The following is a 15,527-nucleotide window of genomic DNA, read 5'->3' as shown; positions in this document are numbered from 1 at the left end:
CGACTCACGGACCAGTACCGGTCCGAGGCCCGGGGGTTGGGGACCGCTGATTTAAGGTCACTTAACACTGAACACTGCGCCACTGCAACATCCAGCATTCGTTCTCTATAACAACAAGACTTTTTATCCAGGCTATCTGCTAGATTTAACCCAGATTACTGCTTAACATCAAGTCTAAAAATCCTCTATTACCTTTTTTTACGCGTTCAGAAAATGGAAGACGAAATTGTTGCCGTTGTCATAGATAATGGGTCCGGTATGTGCAAAGTTGGCTTTGCAGGAAATGATGCTCCACATGCTGTGTTCCCCTCCATTGCTGGACGCCCCAGACATCAGGTATTCCATCACATATTCCTCAAGAGTACTTTATAAACCTCAAATACCCTGTAAATTTTGTAACAATTGTTTTTTTCTTTGTTGCTCAGGGTGTAATGATTGGTATGAGCCACAAAGACAGCTTTGTGGGTGACGAGGCACAGAGCAAAAGAGGAATCCTGACTCTCAAGTACCCCATTGAGCACGGTATTGTTACCAACTGGGATGACATGGAGATGCTCTGGCATCACATGTTTTACAATGAGCTGAGAGTTTCCCCTGAGGACCACCCAGTCCTCCTCACAGAGGCCCCCCTGAACCCCAAGATAAACAGGGAAAGGATGGCACAGGTAATGAGGGCTGACACCAGTTTCCTCCTACTCCTTCAACCTACCTTAAACTATTTTTTTTTTTTGCCTTTGCAGATGCTTTGGGTTTCTATCTTTGCACTGTGATGCATCAGGAATGATGAGCTGCAGCATGGGCGCTGCTGTTTATAAATTAGACTCATCAAACTTTAGCTGAAGTAGAAAACAAATGTTTAACTACACTGGTGTCTGCGTGAAGTAACTGTTAATAGCAGTGCAAATTACTGCACTCAGACTTATACAGTCAGTATAGCAAAAGAGTCATTTTATTACAGTATTCATGCTGTTGTTTCTGTATGACTAAACACATATGGTACATTTCATCTCAGACCACATTTTCTATTCAACCATCTCCTATGATGAATTTTATGATTTTAGATTTTATGGTTCAAAAATTAGATTTATTTATATGATTGTTGTGAAAATTTATCTTCATATATCAACTACTTTTCAAGCTGCACTACCCGTCAAAAGAACGCGCCAATTTTTCCAGTTTTTTATTGGAAATTATGTAGTTTAATGTCTCATTGCACTCTGAAATGACAGCTATAAATAAGCAATTGCAGTTAAAAAATAAATCATGGAATCAATTTATAGACCAAAATGTATTCTTAACTTTTGACTTATCAAAGTAGCCACCTTTAGCAGATATAGCAGTTGAACATGTGGCATTCTTTCAACAATAGAAATCAAATACTGTTCAGAAAGTTCTTCCCATATCTTTTGCAAAAGTACCGATAAATGTGTGGCACTTGTAGGTGGCTTTGCTTTCACTCTTCGGTCCAGTATATCCCAAACCAGCTCAAGAGGGTTTAAGTCTGGAGACTGTGCTGGAGACCATGTTTTCAAGCTTAGCATCTTGCTCTTTTTTTCCCAAGGGAGTTCTGGCATAGCTTGGACTTAAACTTACTGTAGCTTACTTATGCTTACTGTAGGATGAACCCATGACCAACTAGGTGCATAGCAGAGGGTATTGCATAGTGCTACAGAATGCTGTGGTAGTCATTTTGGCTAGGATGCCTCTTAGTCTATAGAAGTCATCGACCCTGGATCCAGCTAAACAGCCCCAGAACATCCCACTTCCTCCTCCATGTTTGACAGTTGATGCCACACACTGTGGAATCATCCTTTCACCTACTCAACGGTGTACAAAGATTCTGTGTGATGAACAAAAGATTTCAAATTTTGATTCATCAGTCAATAATACCTTCTTCCAGTCTTCAGTAGTCCAATGGTGGTGTTTCATGGCCCAGGCAAGCCTCTTTTGTCTTATTCTGATGTCTTAGCAGTGGCTTTCTTGCTGCAATTCGTCCTATCAAACCTGCAGCTCAGTCTTCTCTTCAAAGTTGAAACTGAGACTTGCTTACTATGATGACTATTGAGCTGTGATTGAAGCTGTTGTCCTGTGAGCTGCCTATCATACAAGCTGTGAACTCTCAGAAACGTATCCTCTCACTCAGTTTCGGCTTTGAGTCTGCCAGACCTCTTCCTGTCAGAAATTGCCAACGTTTCTGAGTGCCTTTTGATGGTGAAGACTTTGCGGTGGGTAACAGACATCTCCAAAATCATCATAGCACTTTTATAAATATGTGATGGCTTGATAAACCGAGCCAATATTTGAAGTTGCCACACATACATTCTCACCTGAAAATATGTTAAAATTTTGTGACCCAGAAAGAGTAATTTTTCAAACTCTTTAGCCGCGCTCCTCTGCCATTGCCATGTTTGAAAAGTATTTTTTAATATTATAAAAATATTATAAATAGTAATTTAATTAATAAAGTATTGAAAAGAGTAATAAGAGTAATATTACAACTAAGTAGCTGTCACCATTGTTGGAAACTGGAATTGACTGGGCTGCACTTTGAATTCTGGGCCATGAAGGATACACCTGACCCATCCTTTAAATTCGGGGAGATGAAGGACACATTTCTCATTTAGAGCAGTCTTCGAATTGGGACAACCTTCATCGCTGTGACGTAATCGGCCTTTAAATGGGGTCTCTGAAGGATGCAGCCCTTGAATTGAGACACAGCTTTTGACTTTCTTTTCAATTTCTCTGTAGGAAAGACCTGCATTTTTAAGTGTGTTGATGGTCTTTATTCTATTGTTAATTGTCTTTTTCTCATCATTTTTGTAGCAACACACTACTTTCTGCAGTACAGTACTGTTCAGCTGATGCTAACGAGGGTATGGTACCATAGTGTGTTCCAACACTGTTTTTTTTGTTTTGTTTTGTTTTGTTTTGTTTTGTTTTGTTTGTAAGTAATCCGGCAAAGTTGGAACACCTGTAAGAATTAGTAGCACCAGCTTTCAAGGCTTGATCAACCTCCATTGCTGCAAACTGTCATGGTTGGTGCTGTGTGGCAGGCAAGATGTAGGACCCAAACGCAGGACACTCAGATGGAGGAATAAACTCAAAACGACAGCCTTTATTGCTGGGAAACATTAAACACACACACTAAACATTAAATACAAAACTAAACTGGAAAAAAGAAACTTCAACTAGAAACCAAAACCAAAACCTTGAACATTAAAACTAGGACCAAACTGGACTCAAGAAACTAAGAAACATGAACTAGGGAAACGTCCCAGGAACTTAAACTAAATCAGAAACATGAGAGAAACACAGCAGTGAGAATGTAAAACATGACACAGAACAAGGAAAACAAAGAGCTTAAATACAAGAGGCAGAAACGGGGGAATAGGAAACAGGAGGGAACACAGCTGAGCCTAATCAGACATAACAAGACCAAAGGGATGCAAAACATTAACAAAGGGCACAGACTGTCAAAGTAAAAGAGGAAACATTAGACAATTCACAAAGATGCAGACTAGACAGTAAGATGTGGAAACATGACAGACCTGGAAACAGAGGAAACATGAAACACAGAGACAAAAACTAACCAGACGTGGAACACAGAGAAGGTACAGAAAACTGAAACTAGAAGCTAGAAAAAAGCAACAAATTTAACATGAACAGAAAACCATCAAGACAACTCAAAACCATGAATAACATAAATCATGGAATATAAATTAAACACAAAACACAAACCACTAGGTCTCTGACCCAGTGCAGGGAAACAAAAAGCTTTAAATTGTTAACCCATTTTGTGTTCCCTGAAAAAGGCCTTTTTGGGTAATTCTGAAATGTACATAATTATTCAGTTTTGGATAACCTTAGCTTTTCTTTTTCTTTTTTCTTTTTTTACCCCTGGCAGTTCAATACTTAAATTTGTACCATTTCAAGCTATTCAGTTCAAATCAATTCAGTTCAATTCAACAAAACTATTGATCTCAAAGATTGGCCCCGAAGGAAATTGGGTTAAGGCTGCCGGCCTTGTGCCAGCGCCATCTTACCCTTCCGACCATGCATACATTACACAAACATCACATGGGGAAGACAGGTCAGAGAGGTATAACAATGGAAAATGCACAACATTTCAAGGAGAAAAAATAACTCCCCCCAGACTGAGCTCCAACAGGGAGATCAGTTTGAGAACAGAAAAAAACACCTCAGCACATCATCACATGAATCATCACATCTCACAACACAGAAGACATAAGCTTCAAAGGCATTTGGAGGGGTTGGGGGGGTGAGTGTAGGTCCGTGTCAGTGTACATGTGTGTGTGTGTGTGTGTGTGTGTGTGTGTGTGTGTGTGTGTGTGTGTGTGTGTGTTCCGTGTTCAGCCGAGAAAAAGTGTCCCTTCACTCGGTTAGGCAAAAGTCAACAATCTTTGGTCAAAGCAGGTGGCCTTGAAGGAGGGGGAAGAGAGTCACAACAACAGTCTTGTTATCTAACGGAGAATTTTGTTATTCCCGTCAACTTTTGGCGCCAGGGGGGCCGCATGAGATGAAGATAGAAGTTGTTTTGGTTAGTGCGAACAAACTACATCCAATTTTACAGTAGTCTAATGTCCGTCACTGGTCAACAGGTCTCTCAGTTCCCGTTGCAGAGCCATGAGCTTCTCCAAGGTCTTATCCATATTGCCTTCAATAAACACAGTCTGAGTACTCAAAGCTCTGCCCATCGTCTATCATGTCGGCCAGCCTTGTGGGATTTTGAACAGGTCTACCCGCTTCTTGTTCTTCGATAAGCCAGGTCTTAGCCAGCTCCATTCAGCCAGAACTCTGTTATCGTGGTTCCGAATTGGTAGATGTCGCTCAATGTCCTCCATCGAGAGTGTTGCCAGACACACGACACAACCAACCATCGAGTATCCGGCAGCAAACGTCTCCACAGGACAATTGGGCTCTCCCAAGCCTCTCGTCTTCTTGACGAGAGGCTGGTTAAGGGTTAAGGGACCAGTTGATCAAATCCATAATTCTTCTTTAGGTTTTTAGAGAACATGTCTGGGACACTCTGAGGGTTATAGATAGGCAAGACTGTACAAAAGACATGAAAGGCCAAGCAGGAAAGATAAGGGAGGGAGAGGGAGAAGGAGAAAATGCGACCGCCTCCGTCAAGAGCCAAGAAAAGCTGAAAAAAAACTTGAACGGACCTGAACGACTTGAATTGCAATAAATAACTGGAAAAATTGGGGTGTTCTAAAACTTTTGACTGTTAGTGTATATTTATTTGAAAAATGGTCCATTTAACAACTTTCAGAACTTTTTTGCTTTTGCACATTTAAATCTGAGGCAATGTTTGAACAGTGTTTGAATATCTCACAAATTACAAAAGATAAAATCCTGAAATCTTTTACTGGGCTTTATCATCAACATGAATCAGGATCTGTAATTTGGAAAAAGTATATTAAAAAAAGTATTGGCTAGTCAAAATCTAAAAATATATGTCTCTCTATATGGCCAGCACAAAGACTCATATTTAAGCACACATAAATAAAAAAACTTCAAATTGCAAAAGACAGCGAGTGATGATTTTTCAATTATCCATCCTTCCATTTTCTTACACTTATCCAGGGGCAGCAGTCTAACAAGATTATTTTTTCAGTTGTAACTAAAAACATTATAAAAATATGGGACGACGGGTCATTTAAAAAAAAAAAAAATATATATATATATATATATATATATATATATATATATATATATATATATATATATTAAAATTATTAGATATATGAAGCTAAAATTTCAGAACAATTATTATGAATTATTATATGTTGCACACTTGGATTAAAAGGAATTGAAACCAGTGTAGCTTCGTGAGTCCGCCTTTATCTTCTGTACATATATAGACATGGTTCATGGTTACACGTTTGCACATAGTCTCACACAGCTCTTGTTGGGCACACTGCATTATGGTGAGTGGCCTGGCATATTTACGCCTGCTAGAGGTGCTCATTTCAGGAGATACTGCCTCTTGTGGTGTAACGGAGGAATAACTACCCTTCCAGCACTATGTCTCATTAGAGACTGGGGCACACATTATTTTACAACAAATAAAGAAAATAACATATTTGAACAATCGGAACATTTTAACCAAACATTGTAAATAAAAGATTTTGGGGAAGGGGGGTCTTGTTTTTGTCAGTAATGCCTTTCTTACCCTTACATATAAACGTTAACATTTTCCACCATACAATATATGCAAATTGGAGATAGTTGAGGACAATAAACAACCCCCCCCCACCCTCACCTTTACTACAGAGTCCTCTCCCCACTCTCCTACCTCCCTCGCTTCCCCCCCTTCCTGACACCATGACACCCCCCTCCTCCAATCCCTCTCTCAGCAGCAAGACATCTCCCCCCCCCCTCCCCTCCTCCCAAACATCTCCCAGTGTCACAGTAGATCAGGTCAGGAGACAACTGAGGAAGCTTCACCCCAGAAAGGCAGCAGGCCCAGACAAGGTGTGTCCTAGGATGCTAAAGGCATGTGCTGCTGAACTTGGGGAGCCGCTACAACGAGTCTTCAATCTCAGTCTGCGACTGGGGAGAGTGCCCGCCCTATGGAAGACATCCTGCATCGCCCCGGTCCCCAAAAGGAACCGGCCCAATGAGCTGAATGACTTCCGACCGGTGGCACTGACGTCACATCTTATGAAGACTCTAGAGCGGCTCTTCCTCAACCTCCTCCGACCACAGGTACAACATGCCCAGGACCCACTACAGTTTGCATACAAGGCGGGTGTCGGAGTGGAGGATGCCATCCTGTACCTCCTGCATAGAGCCCACTCACACCTGGATGGGGGAAAAGGCACGGTCAGGATCCTGTTTCTTGACTTTTCCAGTGCCTTTAATACCATCCGGCCCTGTATGCTTCAGGAAAAACTGAACAGGATGGAGGTGGACCCCTGCCTAGTGGCTTGGATCTCCGACTACCTCACCGACAGGCCACAGTACGTCAGGCTGAAGGACATCACGTCTGACACTGTGGTCAGCAGCACAGGAGCACCACAGGGAACTGTGCTGTCCCCTCTTCTCTTCACCCTGTACACCTCTGACTTCTGCTACAACTCTGAATTATGCCATATTCAGAAGTTTGCAGATGACACAGCCATCATGGGGTGCATCTGGGATGATCAGGAAGAGGAGTACAGAAGTCTGGTGAGGAACTTTGTCGCATGGAGTCACACAAACCACCTGCAACTCAACACCTCGAAGACTAAGGAACTGGTTGTGGACTTCGGGAGGTCCAGAGAAGGTCCACTGCCGGTTCAGATAGAGGGGGAGGAGGTGGTCAACAAGTACAAGTACCTCGGGCTGTGGCTGGACAATAAACTGGACTGGTCATGCAACACAGAGCACCTGTATAAAAAAGCCCAAAGCCGACTGTACTTCCTCAGGAGGCTGAGGTCTTTTAACATCTGCAGGAAGCTCCTGAGGATGTTTTACCAGTCAGTGGTTGCTGGAGTACTTTTCTATGCTGTGGTGTGCTGGGGGAGCAGCACAGCAAAGAAGGACTCATGCAGGCTGGAGAAACTGATCAGGAAGGCTGGCTCTGTGGTCGGCATGAAGCTGGACACTCTGGTGACAGTGGCAGAGAAAAGGACACTAAAAAAACTGCTGGACATTATGAACAATGCTGGGCATCCTCTGCACACGGCCATTAACAACCAGAAGAGTCTGTTCAGTGACAGGTTGTGTCACGGCTGCCGAGGCGAGCCGTGTGGATTTAGAAGGAGGACCCAAGATGCAGGCAGTGGATGAGATACCGGTGGTTTTATTTACAGAGGTGTAGTGGCAAACAAACAGTGGGGCATAACAAACAACTAAAGAAACCTAAACTGGGAGAACTAAAAATAACAGACCTTGGAGCATATGACAACGGATGATGAATAGCAGAGAGACGCAGACGAGGAACACAGGGTAACAGACTGACACGGCGGAACACAGACTGACACGGAGGAACACAGACGAACCGGCAACAGGCAGGAGAACACACAGGGCTTAAATACACACACCAGTAATCAGGGGATGAGAGACAGGAGGGCAACACAGCTGGGAGGAATCTGGGCTGACGGGACAGGGGAAACGTAAACTGATCACACTCACATACGACACGGACCTTCACAATAAAACAGGAAACTCAGACACATGGAACCAGACAAGACATTGAACTAAACAGAGAGATTCACAAACAGACAGATACAAACGCAGACTCAGAGGCAGATCGAAAATAACACAGAACTTAAACAATCATCATCTAGAAAATGATAACAAACTAAAAGCGCTGGGTCACCGACCCAGGACCATGACAGTACCCCCCCCTCAAGGGCTGGCACCAGACAGCCCAGCAGAAACAAAAAAACGGACCAAAACAAAACAGAAAACAACCCGACCAGGGCGGGCGGAGGGGGCCCAGGACGGAGGGACAGAGTCCAAAAAGGCCCAGATGGTCAAGTTCAGGAGGCCGACCATGCGAACAGCAGCGGCGCAGGTCCGGATACCGGCCACGCAGTAGGCAGTGGCGTGGAAACAAGTCCGGGGACCGACCGTGCGGACGGCAACAGCGGCGTGGAAACAAGTCCGGGGACCGACCGTGCGGACGGCAACAGCGGCGTGGAAACAAGTCCGGGGGCCGACCGTGCGGACGGCAACAGCGGCGTGGAAACAAGTCCGGGGGCCGGCCGTGCGGACGGCAACAGCGGCGTGGAAACAAGTCCGGGGGCCGGCCGTGCGGACGGCAACAGCGGCGTGGAAACAAGTCCGGGGGCCGGCCGTGCGGACGGCAACAGCGGCGTGGAAACAAGTCCCGGGGCCGGCCACGCGGAAGGCAGTGGCGGCGTTCAGGAGGGCGTTCACTGTGGCGGAGATGCCCAACAAGCGGCCTGGCAGATGACCGACGATGTGGAGGTGGTAGTAGGGGACCTGAAGGCTGCGTGGCCCCTGCAGCCCCAGGCGAAGCGGAGGCTGGACCAGACGAGGCGGAAGCGGAGGCTGGACCAGACGAAGCTCATGAGGACGCTGAAGCTGAAGTTGGACCAGACGACGCTGATGAGGATGATGAGGATGCGGAGGCTGGACCAGGCGAAGCAGCAGCAGAAGCAGAGGCTGGACCAGGCGAAGCAGCAGCTGATGAGGAGGCTGGACCAGGCGAAGCAGCAGCTGATGAGGAGGCTGGACCAGGCGAAGCAGCAGCTGATGAGGAGGCTGGAGCCGGACCAGGCGAGGCAGCAGCTGATGAGGAGGCTGGAGCCGGACCAGGCGAGGCAGCAGCTGATGAGGAGGCTGGAGCCGGACCAGGCGAGGCAGCAGCTGATGAGGAGGCTGGACCAGGCGAGGCAGCAGCTGATGAGGAGGCTGGACCAGGCGATGCTGATGAGGATGCTGGACCAGGCGATGCTGATGAGGATGCTGGACCAGACGAGGATGAAGCAGTGGCTGGACCAGACGAGGATGAAGCAGTGGCTGGACCAGGCGAAGCGGATGCTGAAGCAGATGCTGAAACCGGACCAGGCGAGGCCGAAGACACGGGGGCCGAAGACTCTGAGGCCGCAGCAGGCGAGGACGATGAAGCCGCAGCAGGCGAGGACGATGAAGCCGCAGCAGGCGAGGACGATGAAGCCGCAGCAGGCGAGGACGATGAGACTGCAGCTGGTGATGAGACTGCAGCTGGTCATGAGACTGCAGCTGGTGATGAGACTGCAGCTGATGGCTGGACGGGCTCCTCGGGCCCCCCAGCTGACGAGGCAGGACGTTGGACGGGCTCCTCAGGCCCCCCAGCTGACGAGGCAGGATGCTGGACGGGCTCCTCGGGCCCCCCAGCTGACGAGGCAGGACGCTGGACGGGCTCCTCGGGCCCCCCAGCAAAAACAGTCTCAGAACCAGTGGGCACTGGAGCCCCTGGCACACACAGAACAGAACCAGCAGGTGCAGAAACCTCTGGCAGGAACGCAACAGAACCAGCAGGCACACGGGCCTCTGGCAGGGACGCAACAGGACCAGCAGGCACACGGGCCTCTGGCAGGGACATAGCGGCCTGCAGCTGCACAGAGCATTGACCCTGCTCAGGCAGCGACAGCTGGGTGCAGTCCTCAGCTGGCTTCTTAAACTCCAGGGGTCCAGAGTCTGATGGGGGCTGAAACCCAGCCTCTGGGGAGGCCCTGGAGTGCATCTCAGTCTCAGAACTGGCCAGCCTTTGAGGAATGTTGACATTGTTCTTGGGTTTGTCTCTCTGCTTAGAGTACGGAGTTGTTGAACTGTCCGTTATGGGTTGGACTGACATGGCTTGCTGTACAGGAGGAGTAGGTGAAGGTGATGGCTGAACAGGTGGTGGAGCAACTGACACAGGATGCAGGGCTGGTGACTGCTGAACAGGAGGCTGAACTGAGGATAAAGCTAATGATTCTTCTGCTAACCGGGCTACTGACTGGGCCATGGATTGTAACAGGGTTTGTAATAAGTCTGGCTGTGACTGTAATTGAGCTATGGATTGTGAGGCTGAATGTGGCGGAGGTGGCGACTGGGCTTCTGGCCGGGCGGCTAACTGAGCTTCTGGCCGGGCGGCTAACTGAGCTTCTGGCCGGGCGGCTAACTGAGCTTCTGGCGATAAACAGTTTTTGTCCTGTGCCGTACAGAACATCACCCCTGAGTAAATGGTCCCACAGTTCAGACCAATAATACTGTCCTGTCCACTCACCACAGCTGGCTGCTTGGAAATCCCCAGGTCCGACTGTGGCGAGGAGCGTCGGCAGCGTGAGCGCCGTTTCCCGCTCGAAGGCTGGGTTGACGGGCCGGGCAGAACATCCTCTGTCGGACTGGGCAGTGAAGCATGAGCTGCAGGGTGGGTGGTAGCAGCCGGGGGGTGAAGACGGAGTCCATTCAGAATGAAGTTCTGTGCGAGCGGGTGAAGTGAGCTGAGCAGCCAGGGGAGACCAGAAACCAAGCGCTGTAGCCGATTAGCCACGGCTTGGCGAAATTCTCTCCCCTCGTGCTCCAGCCACGCGTTGATTAATTTGTCCACGGAGTAAACAATGTCCTCCCGGAGCTCCTTGGGCGGGTTGAATGCTGCTGGGTCCATGGTGGCCGGTTCGTACTGTCACGGCTGCCGAGGCGAGCCGTGTGGATTTAGAAGGAGGACCCAAGATGCAGGCAGTGGATGAGATACCGGTGGTTTTATTTACAGAGGTGTAGTGGCAAACAAACAGTGGGGCATAACAAACAACTAAAGAAACCTAAACTGGGAGAACTAAAAATAACAGACCTTGGAGCATATGACAACGGATGATGAATAGCAGAGAGACGCAGACGAGGAACACAGGGTAACAGACTGACACAGGGTAACAGACTGACACAGGGTAACAGACTGACACGGCGGAACACAGACTGACACGGAGGAACACAGACGAACCGGCAACAGGCAGGAGAACACACAGGGCTTAAATACACACACCAGTAATCAGGGGATGAGAGACAGGAGGGCAACACAGCTGGGAGGAATCTGGGCTGACGGGACAGGGGAAACGTAAACTGATCACACTCACATACGACACGGACCTTCACAATAAAACAGGAAACTCAGACACATGGAACCAGACAAGACATTGAACTAAACAGAGAGATTCACAAACAGATGGGGAGACACCATAGACAGACAGATACAAACGCAGACTCAGAGGCAGATCGAAAATAACACAGAACTTAAACAATCATCATCTAGAAAATGATAACAAACTAAAAGCGCTGGGTCACCGACCCAGGACCATGACAGGTTGCTTCTCCCCAAGACAAGAACTAACAGACTTAAAATCTCCTTTGTCCCACACGCCATCAGACTGTTTAACTCCTCTCTGGAGGGGAGAGGGAGGGGAAACAGGAGGACAAAGGAGGGGGGAACAACTAAGCTGTAGTGCCTCTTCACCTCACTGTGCAATTACCTTTGTGCAATACTTTTGCAAATAGTCAATGGTGCAAATAGACCTCAATACTTGAAATGTGCAATTCACTTGTATTTTTATTTTTATTCCTATTTATTCTATTTATCCCCTTCGTATATTTTATTTATATTTGTCTCTGTATTTATATGTGTGTGTGTGTGTGTGTGTGTGTGTGTGTGTGTGTGTGTGTGTGTGTGTGTGTGTGTGTGTGTGTGTGTGTATGTATATATATATATAACATTCTGTAACTGTAACTTCTGTCGGTGCTGTGCTTTTGGAAACCGAATTTCCCAGAGGAACCCACCCGAGGGATTAATAAAGTTCTATCTTATCTTATCTTATCTTAATTGTTTGGTTGGAGACAGAATGACCAATATGAGTTTATTTCAGAGTACTTTGGCTTTTAGTTTCACTGATGACCTCTTTTCTCCTGCTCTCCTGCAGGCCATGTTTGAGACCTTCAACACTCCTGCCATGTATGTGGCCATCCAGGCAGTGCTGTCCCTGTACGCCTCTGGTCGTACCACTGGTATTGTCACGGACTCCGGTGACGGTGTGACCCACACTGTGCCCATCTATGAAGGCTACGCTCTGCCCCATGCCATCCTCAGATTGGACCTGGCTGGCAGGGACCTCACAGACTACCTTGGTAAAATCCTGACTGAGAGGGGCTACAGCTTCACTACCACAGGTGAGCACATGGACACAGTCAAGAGAAGATGTGTAAAACTAGGAAAAAAATTTAAAAATCGCAATAAAAAGTTGGGGGTTTTCTTGTCTCACAGCTGAGCGTGAGATTGTGCGTGACATTAAGGAGAATCTGTGCTATGTTGCCCTGGACTTTGAGAGAGAGATTGAAAGAGCTGCCTGCTCTTCGTCATTGGATAAGAAGTATGAGCTGCCTGATGGACAGGTCATCACTATTGGGAATGAGAGGTTCCGTTGCCCAGAGGCTCTCTTCCAGCCCTCATTCCTTGGTAAGCAGCGTCAGCTTTAAGACAGATTTCTGTGATTTGTAAAAAGTCTTCCTTAGCAAGGCTAACCTTAACCCCAAACTTTCCAACTTTCCACAGGTATGGAGTCTTGTGGTATCCATGAAACTACCTTTAACAGCATCATGAAGTGTGACATTGACATCCGTAAGGACCTGTACGCCAACACTGTGCTGTCTGGAGGTACCACCATGTATCCAAGCATTGCTGACCGCATGCAGAAGGAGATCACTTCACTGGCACCCAAAAACCTAAAAATCAAGGTAAAGTTATTGCTTCTTATGTACTCTTTCATACTCACTCTTTTTTTAAAGGTGCTTCACTTTCACACGAACAAGGTAATTAACACTGTGCTGAATTTGTATGTCTGGCAGAATGTAAGTGCACTTCCTAAAAGTCTTCATGTTAGGTGTGGCTGTGTGCAGACAGGAAAAGGACCCAAGGTGCAGACTCCGGAGACAGAACTTAAACAAAAACAGCTTTAATGCTGAACGCAAACATGGCATAACTGGAAAATGTCAAAAATAAACTAACACCGGTGGACAGGCAAAACACACAGCAAAATAAACGGTAGATCGCGACACAGACACAGAGAAACACTGGGCTTAAATACACAGAAGGAGCAATCAGGGAATGGGTAACAGGAGGGAAACACAGCTGGGACAAATCAGAACTGACGAGACCAAAGAAGCGTAAACTGAACACATTGAGATAAGACACAGACCTTCAAAGTAAAACAGGAAACGCATAACACAGACTGAACAAAGACACAGACTCACATGCAGGCACTACAAAGGGAACAGAGACGTGGGAACAGGGCAGACACAAAACACTGACTGAACACGGGGATATAGGAACTAAAGATACACATAGACGCGAACTAGACAAGGGGATACAGCTGACAGGGGAGACAGAGCAGCTAGAGAAGACAGAGACATAAACTATAAGACAGAACTCAAAGAAACCAAAGACTAGAAAGTGTAAATAATATAATAAACTCAAAAACCCTGGGTCAACGACCCAGGCATCCTAACAGTACCCCCCCCCTTAAGGGCTGGCTTCCAGACAGCCCAAACCAAAACACCAAAACCAAAAAAAAAACAAAAACAACCCAACCAGGGCGGGCGGCGGGGGAAACAGGATGGAGGGCTCGAAACAAACCAAACAAGGAGCCAGAAACAACAAAACAAAAAAAAAAAGTGCAAACACTGGAGCCCGGAAAGCAACAAAACAAAACACAGAAACAAAGTCCAAAACAACAGCACTAAGGCCCAGGCAAAGTCCAAAAGCAAACAAACAAAAGAGCTCACGAAAGGCGCAGAGGCCCAGGCAATAGTCTCAAAAAAGTTCAGGGGGGCCGGCCCGGAGGCTAACGGCACAACAGTCCAAACCCGGGCAGGTCAGGGGGGCGGCCCGGAGGCTGATGGTCCAAGAGCCCAGAAAACAGGTCAGGAGGCCGGCCGGGCGGGAGGCACCGACGGCGACGTAGTTCAGGGGGCCGTCCATGACGGCAATGACGTCCAGTCATCGGCCGGACAGGACGTGCAGGACGTGCAGGACGTGCAGGAACAGACAGCATGGAGACCTCAGGAGCAGACGAAGCTGAACACTCGGAGGCCGGACCAGGCGGAGCTGCAGACTCGGGGGCCGGACCAGGCGGTGGAGCCGGTGGTGGCTGAACGGCCTCGCCAGAACCATCAGCAGACACTGGGACGTGCGGGCTGGGTCCTCCCGGACCCCCAGCTGACGAGGCAAGAGGCTGAACGGGCCCCTCGGATCCTCCAGCAGGAAGAGACGGCTGAAGCGGTTCTTCGGACCCTCCAGCAGAGACAGGTGGCTGAACGGGCCCCTCGGACCCTCCAGCGGAGACAGGTGGCTGAACGGGCCCCTCGGACCCTCCAGCGGAGACAGGTGGCTGAAGCGGTTCCTCGGACCCTCCAGCGGAGACAGGTGGCTGAACGGGCCCCTCGGACCCTCCAGCGGAAACAGGAGGCTGAACTGGCCCCTCGGACCCTCCAGCAGGAAGAGACGGCTGAAGCGATTCCTCGGACCCTCCAGCGGAAACAGGAGGCTGAAGCGGTTCCTCGGACCCTCCAGCGGAAACAGGAGGCTGAAGCGGTTCCTCGGACCCTCCAGCGGAAACAGGAGGCTGAAGCGGTTCCTCGGACCCTCCAGCGGAGACAGGTGGCTGAACGGGCCCCTCGGACCCTCCAGCGGAGACAGGTGGCTGAACGGGCCCCTCGGACCCTCCAGCAGAGACAGGTGACTGAGCAAATAGGTGAGCTAATGTCTGAGCTATGGAGAGAAGTCTAATATGTATCGACTGTTGTAAAGATGGTAGTAATGGCGGGTGAGGTGGTGGATGAGCACTAAGCTGAGCTATGTCTTCAGAGCCTACGGAAAACTGCTGGACGGGCTCACCCGAGCCCCCAGCGAGGACAGAAACCGGTGCAGTGGCCTGCTGGGCAGTAGCCGCTCCCACCCGCGGAATAGACACGGGCGCAGAGACTAGCGGAGCCTCAGCTGGCCTGGAAACTGGAGCAGGGACAAACTGGGCCCTAGCCCCCCT

The 15,527-nt window shown here is 48.3% G+C and overlaps 1 protein-coding gene across 1 annotated transcript; it reads left to right on the top strand.

Annotated features, from left to right (window-relative positions):
• The first annotated feature begins 213 nt into the window (after window positions 1-213).
• Window positions 214-15,470, top strand: LOC120729233 (actin-85C-like). Its single transcript, XM_040024775.1, has 6 exons — window positions 214-336; window positions 426-665; window positions 12,411-12,657; window positions 12,752-12,943; window positions 13,040-13,241; window positions 15,350-15,470. Exons 1-6 carry the CDS (start codon window positions 214-216, stop codon window positions 15,468-15,470), a joined length of 1,125 nt encoding a protein of 374 aa, XP_039880709.1.
• The last annotated feature ends 57 nt before the right edge of the window (window positions 15,471-15,527 follow it).

This window comes from Simochromis diagramma, unplaced genomic scaffold (assembly GCF_900408965.1).
Source record: "Simochromis diagramma unplaced genomic scaffold, fSimDia1.1 OVJJ01000302.1, whole genome shotgun sequence".
Lineage (NCBI taxonomy): Eukaryota > Metazoa > Chordata > Actinopteri > Cichliformes > Cichlidae > Simochromis > Simochromis diagramma.
The sequence above is the reverse complement of the archived record's forward strand: the minus strand, read 5'-3'. Positions and strand labels throughout refer to the sequence as shown.